This window comes from Agelaius phoeniceus, chromosome 1 (assembly GCF_051311805.1).
Source record: "Agelaius phoeniceus isolate bAgePho1 chromosome 1, bAgePho1.hap1, whole genome shotgun sequence".
NCBI lineage: Eukaryota > Metazoa > Chordata > Aves > Passeriformes > Icteridae > Agelaius > Agelaius phoeniceus.
The window spans coordinates 106061169-106080703 of record NC_135265.1 but is presented as its reverse complement, the minus strand read 5'-3'; the positions used below and the strand labels follow the sequence as shown (position 1 = coordinate 106080703).

Below are 19535 nucleotides of genomic sequence, written 5' to 3'. Positions count from 1 at the left end.
ATAACTCTTACAAACAGAAAATAATTGTGTAAATATCTAACTGGAACAAAATCCTGAAGCTGATGTACAACACAGGAAATTCCATTTCAACATATTTCTTGATGCTTAATCCTGCCAGGTGGAATGGATCAAGAAAAAGGGAGAAGTCACAGTACATGGTGAAAAAATGTTACACATTTGTGGACGTCATCCAACGGGACCTAAGAAAAATCCACAAAGCAGCTACAATTCTCATTGCTCAAGTTCAGCTTGGTTCAAGCTCAATGTCTATATATCTTGTTACAATTATTTACTTTTCAATTTATCAGTATCTTGCAAAAAAAAAATCTATTTTGACTTAAACTCCTTTTCAAGCTATTTTCCAATTTTTTTCAATTGATAAATATTATTTCAATTAAAATAGAGTAGTAGTGGAATAACAAGGGTAGGAAGTTGGGGTAGGAAAAGAGACACTTTCTTCAATTAGCTTCCAACAGCTCCCAACATCTTCTTCAGGCTGTCTCTAGTATGATTCAGTATTAGAAGAGTACCTTAATTTCAGCAGCATTGTATCATCTGCTTGTATAAGAGTGGAATAAATTGAAAATGTCATCACAATGTCATGACATGACATGCTACACTATAGCTGGTCAAAGCCCTCAAATTCAGAGGAAAATAAAATATTGAGAGGAAACTGTTGAACATGGCAGCTGACATGAAAAATGGAGATCTCCATAACAGGTCACTGCAAATCAGATTCAGAATGTTAAAAGAAAAGAGAGTGAATATTTCACATGAGACCTGAAGGTATTATTGATGAGATTTTTGTTTAATTAAATTCAAAACAGAAATGAGAGAGGAAAAACTTTTCAGAGTAAGCACGATTAAGAGCTGCCTTTCAGGAACAGGGTGTTGGTTTCTTAAGTGTACTTCTAAGGTTAAGTTTAAGCCCAAGATTGAATTTAACAGACATACTAGCTCTATCAGTTTTGTCCTTGGGTTCCTTACACCTCCTCTTTCAGCCATTAGATATATATGAAATTACATGAGAGCAAAGAACTAGGATTTTGTGGTTTTGTACAAAGAAATAGATAGATACAGTAGTGCCTTTTTCCATGTGGTTACATAATGGTTACAATAAAGTATGAGGAGTAGCAACTAAGATGATGCAAGACACTTTGCAATGTTCAAAATCAACTGAATTGAGAAGAGGAGCTCAACACACACCAGAACTCTCTGTCTCAGCATCAGCTTGAGGACTGGCTTTGCAAGGTGCAAGTGCGTGCTTGACCAGAGAGTCCCCGGGAGACCTTCAGAAAGCAGACAATTCTGGGAGTAACTGGTGGGATCTGTGCCAGAGGCATTCTCCAGCCTCTTGCCCTGGAGCAGGAGTGCAGCTCTCCCTCCCCCAGGGCTGGGGCCACCTGCTTTCTCACAAGCTCCTGTGAACTATGAGTGATGTGCTGAAACAACCCTTTTTAATCTAGGTTGCGTGAAGCTTTCTCTATACAGAGTCAGATTGAGAAAGACCAGAAAATGAATGCTGCTAGTAAATGAATATTAGCAAAGAGAACCATCAAAAATGACTGGAGAAACCCTTGCAATGAAAGATTAAAGTCTTTGTTAGAATTCATTATACATGCAGGCTAAAAGCACACATTTCACAAGTGTCTGTCATAGATTGTCTTCCTTTGTGCAAATGTATTTCCCAGTTTCACTCTCTCCTGAGCTGAGTGTGAAGTTCAGAGGGGGAGAGAGAGAGGGAGAGCCCCTTATGCTCTAGCCCAACATCCAGGGATCCTTAACAAACAGTTGCAAGGTCTGCAAGGGAGCCTGCTTGGCTCTTCCACAGAAGAGAACTTGAAATGTTTTGGGCAGTGATGAGTCTTGGTCAAGGAGTAAGCAGAAACTCAATGAGACAGCAATTCATATAGATTACAACAAAATACACATTCCATTCCATCCATAATTTTCAGGAAAAAAAAAGTGAAGTTACCCTAATTTTTAATGCAAACTGGGGACTTGCAATTCCCATTAGAGCCAGTAGATTCTCCGCTCTTTCTGATAATGTGTTCAAAATTAAATCCCTGAAATCTCTTGCCTAAGCAGCATTAATCATGCTAGATCTTAGCCATCAATCATCAATTGGTTTTTATGAATGATTAGGTAAACAAAATAGAACAGAATGTCTTAGAGTTGCTGGTACAGACTGTGGGCTAAAAACACACACTCTCCCCATCTCCTCTTTGGCTACAAGGGAGTAATATTGCTGAATATCACAAGGTGGAATATGATTTGCTAACAGTACCTGTCCATATTTTATATTAAGCACCTGTTAGTATTTAAATATCTCATTTCAAAGTATCCAAAACTTTGTCCAAGTTAGATCTCAGACATATTTCACAGACATGGAGAAACTGAAGGCAATAGCATTAAATGGGCAACCCCTCAAAACATTGGCAAGTACAATGATGTACAAAATGCCAAAAAATTGCTTATCTTGTTCCAGGATCTGCTCATATGCTAGCCTCCATCTGGCTTCCTGATATTTTTTCAACTCCCATACCTTCAGAAGGTGTACAAAGAAGGTCTTTACATAATGAAGTGGTTTTTATAGCAAGCTAAAACCATGCTGAGGAGATTAAATGTTGAAAGCTATTTTTAGCCAAACTAATGGTATCAATTTCACTAATAACATAAAGCTGCAGGTGTCTCCTAAAGTAAGAAGTAAGACGATGGAACACCTAACACGACAACAGGCTACTGACTACAGAAAAGTAGCAGTTCCAAATTACATTAAATCAGGCAATTCTGCCCAACACTCCCCCTGGTGGTTTTGCCCACAGAGATGAGCATGAAGTCGCACACATGCAAAATCCTCCAGCCTAGTTACTAAACGTCCCGTTAATAGGATTAAGTCCTTTCTCATCAGATAAGTAGAACATGGCAAAATCCCTGACACTCCCAGAAATAAGTTCAGAACACAGCCCAGCCCCTTCCTGACGCAGGGAGCAATTTTGCAGAAGAGGTGCAAAATATTAATGGTAAATATACTTTTTTACTTTTCTTTGGTTGTGTGTTTGTATTTCTTTGCAGTTAATTGGTCTTTTGCTGTAAATGTGAAGGTACAATATGCAAGTAACTGTAGAAGTAAATCCAGGCTATAAACAAATCCAGGCTTTTAATTTACATATGCTCTTGTGGCTGATAATTGCATCTCCAAGAAGGCTATATTGGCTAACTACAAGGCATCTGAATACCGTGTTCACTTAATCAGATGAGAACCATAAAGTGAAGTTGCATGGTTTCTGAAAAATGAACCTTTTGGCTCTGCTCTTAGGAGGGAAATAAAGCAAATGGCATTTCTTTCCCTTATTTTGTAGGTATTTCTTTCATTTGCTGATCTGTTTGTTTACAAAATGGATCTAATTGCTGATTTTTTGGCACACCTATTGTGGAGTCTCTTGTATTAAGTCTTATTCTGAAGGACACTGAAAGGAATTGCATGTTTAGAAGAAAGGGAAAAACATTCCAGAAACTTCCCTCTTTAAACTGGCAATAATGTTTAGCATGGATGAATTTAAAATATGAACTAAGGAAATGATATGAGATCAGCAATTGGTGTGTTTCACAAAGTAGAAAAGGGACAGACTGAACAGCATAAGCTTTTGATTTTATATATACATGTCCTGATTCTGTTAACCACTCTGCAAACTCAGTGGAACTCATCTAATTAAGCTAAATAGATAATTACAAAGGAGGTCAAGCTTCTCACTCGTGTATTTTCACCAAGAGTAGCACCTAGACGTATGCTATACATATCAGAAACCATTGTTAGAGACAAAATTAACGGGATCTTGTGAGATACGTAGTATGATAGTTAGCATTTATATTACTGAGTATACCTAGACATCTGAGCTTCCTGACAATGTTTACACGTAACTGCAGCGAACTTTTCCTTGAACAGAAAGAACATGAAGTCCTCCTGGGTATTTCTGATCCATGTGCTGTGTCTGAGTGGCCACCAGTGCGCACCGACGAAGCAGGAGGAGATGAATCTCCGGGACAACCTCAAGCGTACGTAAGCTTTTCCTGCCAGGGTGGGCTGGAAGGCCCCGGGCCCAGGGGTCTCCAGCTGGGTAGGGCATCTTGACTTCCACACTCACTGCCATCAACAGGTTCCACTTGCATGTGTTGAGCTTAGAAACCAGAATAAAGTCAATTGCATGCCTACACGCATAGAATAGGAAGATAAGAACAAGCAGAATGAGAAAGCAAAGGGATTAACAGATAAGCATCACCTGCCAAAAGAAAAAAGTATTTACAGGATTTTTATAGGTTATTTGGTTCCTTGTAGATCATCAGAATAGAAACCAAACCCAAAATTCAGTTCAACAGATTTTGAACTATTTTGTTTGTTCAAGTAATCTTTGAAAATATTTCCTCTACAGTTACATACTGCACTGAAAAAGGTGGTTTTTACAAACAACTGAAAAAAAAAGACTTAATTTAGAAAATAGCAGCTATTCTGCACACACACATACACACACACACACACACACACACACACACACACTTCTAAGCATGGCTTTATTTTATGGAGAGAAACAGGATCAGCCATTAAACAGTCCTATGCTTCAGTCTATGTTGACAGGATTTCTGTAATAAACAAACAAAAAGTTAGGGGTGAGGAAGAAAGATATAAAGGAAGAAGTGATCAATGTGTTTTTGGCAGTCTCAAGGTGATATGGTTTTGCTTGTTTTCTATAGTTTCAGTGATAGTCAGGGTATTTCTATAAAGAAAACAAATATAGATACAAATAGAGACAGGCAATCATGCAGAGCTTCAAGGTGCAACACATGGGCCAGCCGAGGTTTTCACCAAAACTCTATGCTCATTACTTCACAGGAAGTCTAGGAATTGTATTTTTATGAAACAGGTTGAAGGCATTTGTATTCTAAATTTGAAAATGTAGAGGGAAGCTGTCACAGGCTTCTACAAAATCAAAGATAAATATACAGGTTATGTTGTTAGAAAACTGATGACTGATCCTTGGAGATATTCAAAACCCAGGGCGATGTCCTGTGCTACCTGATGCAGTTGACCATGCTTTGAGTGAGGGGAGGGGGGCAGACTCAATGATCTCCAAAGGTACCAGCCCCAATTGTTCTGGGATTCAGTATTCAGCAGTGGGACAGTTGAATATATCTTTTGAGTTACATACAGCTGATCCTTGCAAAAGCTCTGGGCCAGATTCTTCTCTGATGGAAATTGTCTTGGCTCAGCGTCACCCAGCATTCGCTATCTCAGATTTGGCTCTGCCACTGTAGGGAAACACAGAGCTATTTCATTCTCCATCATCAGTGCATGACAATTTGCAATAGTGTTAAAATCTGATTAAGTCACTGTATAATTTGGCTTTTTTTAGAATTATCTGAAGTTGGAGAGAAGTATGTAGATGAAGAGGTAAAGAAAGCTTTGATTGGTATTAAGCAGATGAAAATTATGATGGAAAGAAATGAAGATAAGCACATAGATCTGATGAAAACCTTGAAGAAGAGCAGTGAAGAAAAACAGGTAACATAAATGCATTTGTGGGGGTTTTATGTTTATTCTGGGAAGAATGTAAACCAAACTCTATGTACAAAACAAGCAGTGTATATCTTTTCATGCAGTCACAGGATTGAGGCACAATCTGCTTTTGCCCCTTTGTCTCAGAGGAAAATTGCACATACTGCTTGTTTCTAAAAACCCCTTCTTCACTGAATTCACACCAAGGCAACTGCAGGCCACTGTAGAACAGTGTTCTGTGCAGAAGGTCCAGCAGCTCTGCCCTCCATGTCTCTATACTCCTGGGGCCACAAGAGGTTCTCCAGCTTGCTTTGCAAACTTCAGACCTGCAGGAGAGTATCAAAGCCACAAATGATAATGTGCTCTAAAGAAAGTACAGTGAATCAGGGAAATTTCCAATGTCTTAGTGAAATGCCTAGGCTCAGAGCCATGTGCTCAGATGATCTGAAGAAATAGAAGTTTACTCTATATTTAAAAAAATATAAATATCCTAACTTTGTTTCAACAAAGTTGAAGGAAAATTCCCTCCTGGCCCAACATCTGGTAGTTAAACTGAAAAAGTACCTGATAGCTTTCTGACATCTTAAGGAACACCAGTGCACTCCCACAGTCAACACTTTTGTTAGATCTTACTGGATGATTTCATTTACACAGGACTCAAATCCACAGTGAGAGTTCATAAAACACTGAATAAATGTATTAGAAAGATCAGAAAATAACTGAACATAGATTATGAAAACTGCCGTTATTTTCTCCGTCAAGCACATTCTGACGGAAGTTTTCTTTAATGTGAGTCTCTTCCCTATTGGAATGCTGACAAAAAGGAATAAGCCCCATCAATTAAAAGGTTTCTGTCATACTTAGAGATAACTTGGAACATTGTTTGGAAACAAAAACTATTGAAATATGTTGCAACTGGAGAGAGAAAATTATGTGTAATCCACTTTATTAATTTTGAATAGAAAGAAATTTTCGCTTTCCATTGTCAAGTCTATTCCAAAAATGCTGCTTCTGATCTGCTCAGCTTCATGCCCTAACTGATGAAGCAAATAGAAACAGCATTGTGAAATGCATCTTGTTGCCCTTCAGTATGGAAGGAGTGCCTCACACTTCCACAAGAGCAGGAAAAAATCCACTTACTACAGCCTTTTGATTAGTACACTCACAAACAGCAGAGATGCTACACTTTTATGTATTTCTGCATTAGACAGACTTTATGGCAAGGACCTACCCTCATGAAATATCAATCCCTTAAAGGTAGAGAAAGGCAACAGAAAAGGACTATTTGTGGGACAGATGAATACTCTTCAGATGATATGGAGCAAAAATAACACGAGTTGAACACATGACCATGGGGGAGGCTGAATTCTTACACAGAATGATGTGTGAGTTTTTTCTTAACATCAAAAATCCTGGTAGTCTGTAGTGATCCATTTGTTTCTGTAGGCTGTGTCCCCTGAGAGAACAACATCAGAAAAATCCTATAAAGAAAAGGTTTTCAATTTTCAGTTCCCTCCATATGTGATTGCAGCTGAGAAGGCAACCTAGTCTAGTGGTTAGGGATTAGCAAAATAGGAGCCATAAATAGGCAAAATGAGTGATGAACACTGGGTCAGGTACTTAGAATGCTAATCTGAAAATTGCCCTCAACTGAATCTTTTTCCTTACTTAGCAAGCCTTGCGACTCATGGATGAAGTAAAGGCAAGACTGGAAGAAGAGGAAAGACAATGTCAAGTATCCTTGAAAAATCTATGGGATGAATGTGAATCATGTTTAGAAAGTACCTGCATGAGATATTATACAACTTGCAAACATGGTGTGTCAACCTTTAAGAGAAAGGTAGGAGGAAACTTTGCATCTGGAGAACACTCTTGAGTTCACCCAAAGAGACAGCACATCTTATTTTCTCAATACTTAGGTCTGCCAGTTATATCAGCTTACTAAAATTAATTTCATTTGGAGAGTCTGGAAATATGAAGTTATATGGTAGAGATTACATGTGATTATGGTCATAGAATGCTGAGCCAAAATGAGTTCAGTTGCACCCTGGCAAGATTCCATGGAAACTGATGACTCCCCTGGCTCCAACAGACTCATTCCAGATATAAAATGTTTTCTCTCACAGTGGGACTTGCACTAAGATGCTCGATAACTGTTTGTGAAAAATATCACAAAGATTCTTTATGGTCTGTCTGAAAATCAGCAAAGTTAAAAGTGTAGATGTAGTTAGCAAAATTATATGGGGGAAAAAAATCACCTAATTATTACATCATTCTTTCCTATATTTATCTTAAATAAATTCCTTAAGTAACAAACAAAACTTTAAAATGCTTAACTTCTTATAATAAAGGAATCTGTCAGCAAAGGAGATTCCCCTAATTCTACTAGAAAGAAAATCTGGTTTCCTGTCTGGGCCCTTTATTACTACAAAATTTAACAATTGTAATCACATTTCTTTGTTTGGGCATACGCTTTAAGTGCAACAAACTTCTGAAGCAAAACTGTAATTGCTGCTACTAAAATGTCAGCCAGATTCTCTAGCTTTCACTCCTTCCATGCACTGAAAAATACAATTACTTAAACATTAAATGTGGTGTTTCAGGCAGGGTTTAGAGCACAGATGTTTAATATTTGTGCAAATTTTAAAAATAATTCAGGTTAAAGTGTGGGAGATATTAAATTTAAAACTATTTGTGATACTTTTAGCTTTTTAGGTATCACTCATGGGTAACTCATATAAATGTTTTGGATTTTTAAGAGTCTGTAGATGCTGCAATTACTGCAGTAAAAGTTATATACTGCATTGTCCTCATCTGTGACCCTCTTGGTAATGTCCCCCATCAGTTATTTGGTTTACTTGAAGCATTCAAAGTAAGAGCTGTGTTATGACCAAAGTTATTAAAAAAAAAAAAAAAAGAAAAGAAAGAAAAGAAAAGAAAAGATGATAGCTGTAGCTGAGGACACACAGACAGCAGGAGCAATACTGGCTTAGGCTGCTTGCTCCTGCAGTGCTGTTTCACACTTCACCTACCCTCTAAGCTGCACTAGTGGTCAGATCAAGCTGATTATTTGTTTTTTGTTTTTGGGGTTTTTTTTAAATTAATACATTTAACTGTCTTTATCTATATGCATAACTGTCTATAGATATCTATCTATATCCATATATGTGTGTTTTAGCAAGGTGCTTCTTAACCCTTCCCCATTTTCTAATGCCATGGAGTGTAGCTCAAAAAGCCATTCCATTGGCTCAGGCCAAAGTAGTGCATCAGAGTGGGGAGCAGGGAACCAGTGGCCGAGACCCAGGAACTGGAACTCTGTGATAGCAGAATTGACACCTGGCCTCTTACATGATAAAACCATGGACTCAGAGCCACTGCTTTATTGATTTTGCTGGTTTCCATCCACACAAGGACATGAGGATTTGCCCGGGGGTGAGACAGGGCAGGCTTTTTACAAATCAAGGTGAGAACAATCACCTTCTGCTCGCTACACTGCACATAAGCAGACAGAAATGCATCTCACATCTTTACAACATAAAGTCCAAGCTGTCTGTTGGAAGAAACTCAAATGCTGACAATAACTTTGAGCCCCCACAGATTAAAGGGCAACTGGCAGGATTTTTACTCCAGATCTGATTTGGAACTAATGATACACATTTCTCCTCTTTGGGTTCTAGTGTCTTAAATTATTTCAGAGAATATGCTGTGTTGGCAGGTATTAAGAGGGCATTGTTTCTTTGAGTATTTGAAAGACAAAAATTAGAGACACTTACCTGAGAGATGAGAAATTGATAACTTGTCTGCCTCCTGATCTCTCTCCTTCTTATACACAGGTTGAAGATTTTTTGAGGAAAATACCTCCACTCATATTTACTTTTCATGAGGAGCAAGGAAAAGACATCCAGACTAATGAAAAGCCTGAGAAAGAGGATACCCAGCTAGTAAAGATGGAAGATTTATTTAGCCAGCTATTATCCGATGTGGGCTCAATATTTGACAGAAGTTTCATTTTTTTCAAGCACATGCAAAAAGAATTTGACCAGTCTTTTCAGACTTATTTCATGTCTGACCTGGAGCTGAATGAGTCCCCCAGTATGCCAGCTTTACCTGAGGTCGCCACCAGAACTGAAGGCTCCCAGAGAGGCTGGGGCATGCCCGGCTTCTTACAGACAGTTTTTGATTTCAGTAGGACAGTGTTCGAAGGTGTCAGCGAGGTGATCACCGACGTGTTTGATGAATACAGAGATTACAGAAGAGATGTGCCAGAACAAATCAAAGGCAAGTGTTAGAAGATGAAAATTGACTGCACTGTCAATGACATCAACTCCCTTGGGATGGCTAAACTACAGCGAATCATGCAGTTTCCAGTATGAGTGTGAGATACATAAGGAAACTCTGGAGGCTATGGGTCAAGGATAGCTATCAGATAAATGAACAAATAGAAGTCACCTAGAAATCTCAGAGAAATGTTGCAGGGGGACTTAGGGGTCCTATGCAGCCTGATTTTCATGGCAATTCTCAAAGCATTAGCAGGAGCTCCTCAGGAGCACTTAAATTCAGGGTGGATGCAGGTTTTCATAAGGCTGACTGACAGATTTAATCTCAGCATTTGTCAAGATATGATTTGTATAATCTCTTATTGACATGGTCACCAATTCTAAAAAATTAGGGTAATTCTGTGAGATGTCAAGGCCCCTGCCCTTACCAGATGATGCTAACTTCAGCTTGACAGATGCAAGTGCTGTTTTAGGCTACAGCAGCAATGTGATCTGACAATCAAATACCAGCTAATCAAAGACCAGCCATCAGGTTTTCCAGTGACCAGAAAATCCTGGGCATACCATTGGTGATGACACTCAGTGAAGGAAAAGGACCATGGCTGACTTTTAGAATACAAATAAGCCTCATATTTGACAATTGCAAACAGGACAAATACATGCTGCTCCTTGTCTACAGGGAAATCACAGTGTGCACATGCCATAACTCTGAGTGGCAGGTGACATAAACATTACATGATCATCAGGAAATACAAAGTTAAGTGACTCTTGAACAGTGTTTTTAAATTTTTCTCTATATCATAAGCCCTGCTACCTCAGAAATAGTCTTGGTACTGTGTTCTCATGTAACTGTATGTGATTATGAAACATCTTGACTTCTAAGGGTCAAAAAGATCTTACCAGAACTCACATGTTGTAGAAATAATGTGTAATAGTATTAGCAATTTTTGGTTATGTCTGAGGAATACACTCCTAAGTCATTATAAAGGAATATACTAAAGCATGAATTCCCTGAAAGAAAATATTATTTGAATCTTCTCTTGACTTCTACTTTTTAATAATTTATTCCTTTTCCTTTTTTTGGGGCGGAGGGGAAGTGGAGGGGTAGGGAAGGGGATTTATGCAAAATACTTTGGATTAAGGACAAGAAATTATATTCTAGCACTCAGTCTCGGTAATGAATGCATACTTATAAAGACACTAAGTTTAACAGCAGTCTAAAAATACTATGACTTCATTCTAGATCCTGAAAGAAGTGGCATGTTTTCAAAAATTGTGTCAGGGCGCCAGAGACTTCAGTGCAGGGAGCTCCGGGAGAACTCCTCTGGATGCCCGCAGTTCCATGAGAGATGCCAGAAATGTCAAGACAATCTTTTGCATGGTAAATAACTATTTTCCTTTTTTTTTTCTTTCTGTAATGCATTGATTCATTGATTACTGGTTTATAGATTTTGAGGTTTTAATTTTCTACTGGAATTAACATTTAACATAGTCGCTGAGTTTATACTGTAACCACGGCTACAGTAACCATTCCTCCTCATTCCAGATGATTTAATTAGCTTTCCCCACTGTCTCCACAGAGTGTCAGTATAGCTCAGTTCTTAACATACCGCTGGTGATCCAGAGACGTCCCACAGCCTGTAACAAAATATATCAGTATTTCGTTAGAGCTGCAATCCTGCAGAGAAGCAAGATGTCAGGCAGCAGTCTGTCCTGCCTGGGTGCAGCAGTGCTGAGCAGAAAGCGAGGAGAAGCTCAAACTCCTGACAGTCGCTTCTCCTGCTGACAAGCAGGTGTAACCTCAGGTATCATTCAGCTCCTCGCAATGAAAGCAAGTGCTGAAGAGCCTGTAATTACTTTTTGTTGAACCCTGTCTGCAGCTAGAACTGACATGAAGGACAAAAAGGGGACTTCATGTCAGTATATAAGGAGATGGCAGAGCTCTGTCGGCACCATCCACGGGCACCTGAAATACCTTCAGACTGATCACCTAGAACTGCCAGTCAGGAATCCCACTGCAGCATAACATACCTGTCTTTCCAGAATTATTTTGATCTTAAAATCTAAGAGCATTTAAGCATTAAACCTAATGCTTAAACGTAAATGTCTTCAGAATATTTCCAGTGGGGCAAACATTAATGAACAATGAAACACTTCTAAAAGAATATCTGACCACTTATCTTTTTATCTACACCCATGTATTAAAGATACCAGTTTGTTACTGTACCATCAGCTTGAAGGTGCCCCTTGATAATCCAATTTGACAGAACAGAAACTGAATTTTTACAGAGAAATTATTGCATAGAAAATTTTCTTGTTTAAATCCATATTTTAGTAAAGAAAATACCAGCAATCTTCAGTTCTGAATTTGTGGCAGACGGTGCTAGTCTACTATCTAGCTATTGTAAGATAAATATTAGGTCTTAACACTCAACAAGAATACAGGCTTTCTTGTTATAACCTCTATCATAGAATCATATAATAATTTTGGGGTTAAAGGGACCTTGGTCTAGATGACCAACCCCCCAGAAATCAGCAGGGACATCTTCATCTAGATCATGTTGGTCAGAGCCCCACACAATCTGACCTTGAATGTTTCTAGGGATGGGACATCCACCTGCTCTCTGGGCAACTTGTTCCAGTGTTTCCCCCCACTTATTGTAAGAACTTCTTGCTTACATATCATTTAAATCCACCCTCTTTCAATTCAAAATCATTACCTCTTGTCCCCATCTTTCTTACAGGCACCCATCAGTAGCTGATGGTCACAGATTTTATTCAAAGGCCACAATAAGCGTCCCCAGAGTCTTCTCTTCTCCAGGCTGAATAACCCCAGCTCTCTCAGCCTATCCTAACAAATAGGAGAGGTGCTCCCAGCCTCTAACAGTTTTCGTGGCTCTCCTCTGGTCTTGCTCCAACAGGTCCATGTCATTCTGTGCTGAGGAGTTGTTGTGGTTTGACAATGGCCCAATGCCAGGCATCCACGAGGGTCGCTCGCTCACCCTCTCCTGCCATGGCTGGGCAAAGGAGGAAAAAGAAAATTAATGAAGGCTTCATGAGTGAGATAAGGACTGGGAGAAATATTTAAAGGCCAAAAAAGGCTCAAATTTTGTTGCAAAGTGAAATTTATTACTAACAGAATCAGAGGAGGGTAATGAGAAGTAAAATAAGCCCTTAAAACATCTTCTCCCCCCGGACCCTCCCTCCTTTCCACCAACAGTGCAGGCCATGGGAGTTTGGCCAGTTCATCACTGAGATTTTCCTTCTTCTCTGGGAGAGGAGTCCCTCCCATGGCAGACAGTTCTCCATTAACTTCTCCAGTGTGGGTCCACTCTCATGAGCAGCAGCCATACTGCACCTGCTGCAATGGAAACTCCTCCCATGGGCAGACAATCCTCCCAAAACTGCTGTGGCATGGCTCTCTTCCCACAGGGTGCAGTCCTCCAAGGACAGGCTGCTCCAGCCTGGGAGCAGGGGCCTTCTCTCTCCACCAGGTCTCCCACTGGATCACAGCCTCCTCCAGGCATCCACCTGCTCCAGCATGGGCACCTCCGCCATGGGCTCTGGGTGGATCCCTGCATCCCCCATGGATCCCCATGGGCTGTGGGTGGATCCCTGCATCCCCCATGGATCCCCATGGGCTGTGGATGGATCTCTGCATCCCTGTGGATCCCCATGGGCTGAGGATGGGTCTCTGCTTCCCCCATGGATCCCCATGGGCTGTGGGTGGATCTCTGTATCCCCTGTGGATCCCCATGGGCTGAGGATGGGTCTCTGCATCCCCCATGGATCCCCATGGGCTGTGGGTGGATCTCTGCATCCCTGTGAATCCCCATGGGCTGTGGGAGGATCTCTGCATCCCCCATGGATCCCCAAGGCTGCAGGGACACAGCTGCTTACCTTGGTCTCACCACAGCCTGCAAAGGAATCTCAGTTCCAGCGCCTGGAGCACCTCCTCCCCCTCCTTCTCCACCGACCTGGGTGTCTCCATGTTGTTTCCTTCACATGTTCTCACCTCCTCCTGTTCTCTGACTAGAAGGAAAATCCCATGACTTTGTTTTTATTTTCTTCTTAAATATGTCATCACAGAGGCATTAACAACCTCTCTTGTTGGCCCAGTTATGGCCATCTTCAGAGCCATCAACTCTGGATCTGCCAGACATGGTGGGAAGCTTCCAGCACCTTCTCACAGGAGCCATCTTTGTGGCCCCCCTGCTACCTAAAACCAGGCTGTGCCAAACCAATACAGGGATCCACACCTGGATGAAGAACTTCAGGGGTCTTATGAGAGAAGAGAAGGGGGGCAAAATCACCTCCCTCAACCCGCTGACCGTGATTCTTTTGATGCAGCCCAGGATGTGTTTGGCTTTCTGGGCTGTGAGCACACATGGCCAGTTCATATCCAGCTTCTCATCCACCAGCACCCCCCGAAGTCTTTCTTGGCAGGGCTGCTCTCAATCTGTTCATCTTCCATCATAGGAAGCCACTGATTTGTCAGGCAGGACTTGCCCTTGGTGAAGCTCTGCTGGCTGTTCCGAATCACCTCCCTATCGTCCATGTGCCTTAGCAGAGCTTCTTGAGGATCTGCTCCACAATCTTTTCAGGCACAGAGTGAGGCTGATGGAGTGGTAGTCCTCAGGGTCCTTCTTACAACCCTTTTTCAAAAAATCAGTGAAATATTTCCATTTTCCTAGTCACCAGAGACTTCACTGCTCTTCCATGACTTTTCAAATATCATGGAGAGTGGCTACATCAACCAATTCCCTCTGGACTCATCAGGTCCCACAGACTTAGATAGGTTAAGGTTCCTCATGTGGACTTGACCTTCTCTTACAGTCGAAGGAACTTTGCTCCCTCAGCCCCTGACTTGCAGTCTATATACCTGGGATAGATTCATAATGGAATGTGAGCCAATAAAAGAACCCATAACGTATAAGACGACTATGAAGTTGCTATATGTAAAATTTACCAGATCTTATTTAGCATTAACAAAAAACCTATTGTCATGAAATATTATATAAACCTTATGTATTATATGATATAAACTTGCTAAATGACTTTAATACAACAAATGGCATAATGCATTCATTTAGTCAGTGAGTCTAAACTAAATCTACCATAATCAGTAAGCAAAAATTATTCTCCTTTTTTTTCAGCATTATTTAAAGGCCCATCCAAACCACGCCCCCTCCCTAGGCTTTTTTTACAGTTTTCATTTCATCAGACAGAAAAGACGAAGAACAAGACATAACACTGTCTTTTCTAACAGATTGCCCAAACGTTCCTGAGCTGCACATAAAGTTTGATGAAGCCTTTAAGCTGGTTAATCTCTCAGGGGAGCAGTACGAGCAGATTCTCCAGGTGGTTCGGCATCACACGGAGGACACTTCCTACTTGCTGAACAAAATGAAAGAAAGGTTTGGGTGGGTGTCTGAGTTATCCAACATGACCATTGGACCAGAAAACATTTTCAACGTAGTAAAGGTAAGGGTTGTCTTCTGGAGGGAGCTATTGCTGCCTTTAAACTGCATTTTGCTCATGTTTATGTTCCTGAGGGCTGTGGATGTTGATACATGTGTAATGTTTGGCTTTACAACATGACTTTCCTACTCATCTTGAATTTGTATGTGCTTGGTAATCCTTCAATGAGCTGAAACTCCTGAGATTAGAAACTATTTTCCTCTAAATCCTTTTAGTATGATGGATGGCTGACAGGCTAACCTGAATCACTGTCTGTAAGAGTAAATTGACACTAGCATCTTTCACTGGCCTCAGATTACCTTCACAGATAAACTGCACTGCACCGGTCACTGACACATCCACATGAGATCGATGAATGTCTAGCTGTCTGTGTCTGTACCTACATATTCCAAAGTTCAAAGAAGGCAAGTGTTATACAGATTTTTGCAGTGGAAGCTGCACACGCTTGACAGCATTTGTCAATATTTCAAATAAATACATAATGATTAATTGTGTCTCATACACAAAGATACATCCAAAGTAAATTCAATCCATTTTCCTGGGCAAGGGACATATCTTTTTCTCTCTTCTAACTCAGAAATCTACTCATATATAGTGAATTACTACTATTACTACCAGAAATTTATGCAAAATGATGGTACAATCCACCAAAAAAAAAGCACAAAATAGGAACAGGAGACAGGCACATTTTCCCAACTGAGTCTGAGATATCTGTTCTCGGAAAATAAAGCTACAGAACTAAGTCTGATTTAGAAAAACACACAGGAATGAATAAATTCAATCACACAAATGTTGTATTGAACTTAGTGGGACAGCTCAGAAGTTTTCATTAGGAGAACAGAAGCTCTTTATAGATGTAGCTCATGATATAAATATTAACATGCAGTTCTTTAATATGGTCTTGGCAGTGCCATGTCAGCTCTTTCCACCACCTACATAAATTCAGACACCCACTGTCTTTTCAGAAGAAAGCAATTTAAAGAAAGTAGGCAAGTCTAAAATATTGCCCTATTTAATTTTCCCCTGTTAAAGAGAGTGGGCACAGCAGGTATAAACAAAACTGAAAGCACACAGCAGTTTGTGGTGTCTAAAGCACTGATCTCTTCTAGGTGGTACCTGGGGATCCCTCCAGTAAAGATGAAACTGTGGTAGATGTGAATGTTCTGACTTCACCTACTTTCACCATCAAAGTTCCTCCCAACTTAGATCCCAAGAGTCCTGAGTTCATCGAATACATAGCTGGGAAAGCACTCCAATTGTATAAGCAGAATTTTTAAGCGGTAAGTTCATTCTTTCTGCTTTCACAGAGAACACACTTCTTCATAAGAGGTGTTTACATTGCAATAAACTTTAGTTGGAACAAGATTCATTCATGGTATATACAAGACTGCCTTCTCAGAAAGGACACATTGAGAAAAACACAAGCATTATGGAAAACACAAACAAACACTCAATGTTCTTGCCTGCAAGACACAGACACGATGATATTAAATGATTTGACTTATATATCTGTGAAACCCCCAATCTTTAAGTAACAGCTGGGATGAGGTAATGTGATGATAAATATTTCTTCACAAAAGAATTGCCTCACAACCACAGTCCAGTGTCTTGGCATTGAAAACCATGTCTTTGTGTTCATTCATCATGAATGGACTGGAATTACCACTATTCATTATGTTTTTTAATTTTCAGTAGTGTTTGAGAGCATGCTCATATTATTTTTGATGATAAAGGAGGGCAAAGTGAGAATCATCACCAGGACTTGGAAGAGCTGTCTTGCCATAACATTCTGCATTAGCAGCACGCTGCTCAGATTAGCAGTGTTTATTAACAGAGGCTGCAGTTCAACTTGCAAGATCATGCACATGAAAAGATGATCCTGCTTCATGGGCTTCAACCATTTTTGCAAAAAGGACACACAAGAAGTCTCTCTCTTTGTTTAAGACATTTCAAGAAGAGGAAGGAAGAACCAGGCAGAGAGGCAGGGAGGACAAATGCTTCATATTCTCTAATCCCACAGGGACTTTCCAGGAAAAATGGAATGGCTTTAGGTGGCATCACACTACTGTGAAACTTGTAAACCACTCTTCCCTGTGTTTCCCTTCCAAGGGGACTCTGGGATGCACAGCTTTAGTGGCCTCTGACTCTCAGAGTTGTCTCTTCCAGGGGAACTGAGCCACAAAACACATGAGACTTTCAGGCAAATCACTGCAGTGTCCTGAGATCTTCTGAGAAGGACCAGATTTGAACATAGTTTCTCTTTAGGTCATAGCTGATTTCCTCAACTGAGCAACTGAAGCACGACCTGCACGCAAAGAGAAGTCTCAGGGAAAGAGCATTCAATGTTAACAAAGTAGATGAAGAAGATTTCAGCATTTTGTATTAAATCTGCTTATTCTTTTGAGGTCAGAGGCACACTTTTTGAGCAGATGAAAGAAATCACTCCCACCAGAGAGGCTGAGGTGGGCTGCAGAATTTAGACAGAATAAACTATGTACTTTGCTTAGGTAAACATTGGTGAAATTACATGTTGATATTTATAAACATCTGAAATAAATTCTCCAACACTTTCTCTACAATTTTTCTTCAAAATTCTCCGTAATTTATATGCGGTTGTAAATATAAATGATAAATACTCTTTCAGATTATGGAATACTAATCTTCAGGACCTGATGATGGCAATAATTATTTCTGTAGTTTGATGATGATTTTTAGCCTGAATCTTAGTCTGATTTTCCTGTGGGCATATCTTGTATACCCATTTAATACCTGGGAAAAGTAAGCAGTGTTGATTTCAAAATCACACCATTCAGTTTGCACAAGCCTTAGAGTACATGAAAATGTAATGGATAAAAAAGAGTTAAAACTATAAAAGAAAACTGAACAGATCTATAAGAACAGAAAGGGAGAGAAAAAGAAAAGTTTTTCTGTCTGGTTTTTATGTTATGCATGTTTCTATAGCAGGACACTGTACATTCCACATGTACTTACTTTTCTAACATGTTTTTCTCCATTGAAAACCAAAATGTATAATCTTTCCTTTTTTTTTTCCTCCTAGGAAAGAAGTGTGAATTCTTTCTTCCTGAAATAAAGTGTATGCTCCTTAGTTGAACTACCCCTATGCTCAACATAGCTAAGTGTTAAATTTCTATGGTTAAAATAGTTGCATATAAATAAAATATTGCTTAGTAAATACTGTGACATATAAGCTATCAACCAAAGACTGTAGAAATCTTTAAACTCAAACCCAAAACCAAATCTATTTCAATATTAGTTTATATAAATAAAATGTTATTTATGTTGTCAGTAAGGTAATCTTTGATAACAAGCTATGGCTCTGGTTATGCAAAGATTTAAGGACATAATCAACTGTAAGCATGTAAGTAATTTCTATTTGTATACTTACATTCAAGCACATTCTCAAGCCTTTTCAAGACTGATCCCTACAGATGTTGCACATTCAGCTAAGTCTGAATCAACCAGATTTCCATCTGCATGTAGCATATTATTTTGCAATGAAAATATTCAATTTTTCTTCCAGTTGCTTTTGATGCTTATTGTGTACATTAAATTACTTATCTGAATATGCACTAATGAGTAAGTCTTCTGCCTTTGGCATTTCTTACAAACAGTAGTCTGCCTCTGGAGTTTATTTCTTAATTAATTAAAAGCCTTTATCAGTAAAGAAGCTTGTTTCTCCCTAAATTATACACATCAGCTTTCAATGGTATTTGTAAATTATAATAAAGGTTAAGTAAGAGCTCTAGGTGATTTGGTATCATTTGCCATGCAAAGTGTTTATAACCATTTTTGGCACACAGGTATATGCTCTGTTTCCAACTGTAGCTCTGCTAAATGAATTAAGCTAATTTCAAAGTGTACAAAAACATCTTTATCAGATATGAGCAGAGAAAAATATCCGCACCCTACTTACACTTTATGTTTTCCTTTACTTCTATACATACACAACAAGTACATAAATTTATATGAGAAAAAATCCCTATTTTACTCTTTTAATTCATGGAAAAGATTATTTTCTGCCTGCTGCAAAGAAAGGTAGCATTTTCTAATCCACAGTCCTCTATAGTCCTTAGCTTCCATCATATATACCTGTATTTCAGGCTCCTAATCATGAGAGATTATCAGTCATAACATAAACATGTCACTTGTCAGAAAGATGAGCTTTATCTCAGAGATAAGTGACTCTTAGGAAACTCTTTGACTTC

At 39.5% G+C, this 19535-nt stretch overlaps 1 protein-coding gene across 1 annotated transcript; it reads left to right on the top strand.

Moving 5' to 3' along the window:
* The first annotated feature begins 3953 nt into the window (after window positions 1-3953).
* Window positions 3954-19085, top strand: CLUL1 (clusterin like 1). The gene is made up of 8 exons (XM_077184702.1): window positions 3954-4056; window positions 5409-5557; window positions 7224-7391; window positions 9385-9835; window positions 11072-11209; window positions 15098-15312; window positions 16419-16589; window positions 18368-19085. Exons 1-7 carry the CDS (start codon window positions 3954-3956, stop codon window positions 16584-16586), a joined length of 1392 nt encoding a protein of 463 aa, XP_077040817.1. The 3' UTR covers window positions 16587-16589; window positions 18368-19085.
* The last annotated feature ends 450 nt before the right edge of the window (window positions 19086-19535 follow it).

Bases quoted from the DNA above. Each gene is read 5' to 3' on its own strand.
- CLUL1 (XM_077184702.1), top strand. From the start codon at position 3,954: ATGAAGTCCTCCTGGGTATTTCTGATCCATGTGCTGTGTCTGAGTGGC. The intron at 5,558-7,223 runs GTAACATAAATG...TTCCTTACTTAG, and splicing joins AGAGCAGTGAAGAAAAACAG to CAAGCCTTGCGACTCATGGA. The intron at 11,210-15,097 runs GTAAATAACTAT...CTTTTCTAACAG, and splicing joins TCAAGACAATCTTTTGCATG to ATTGCCCAAACGTTCCTGAG.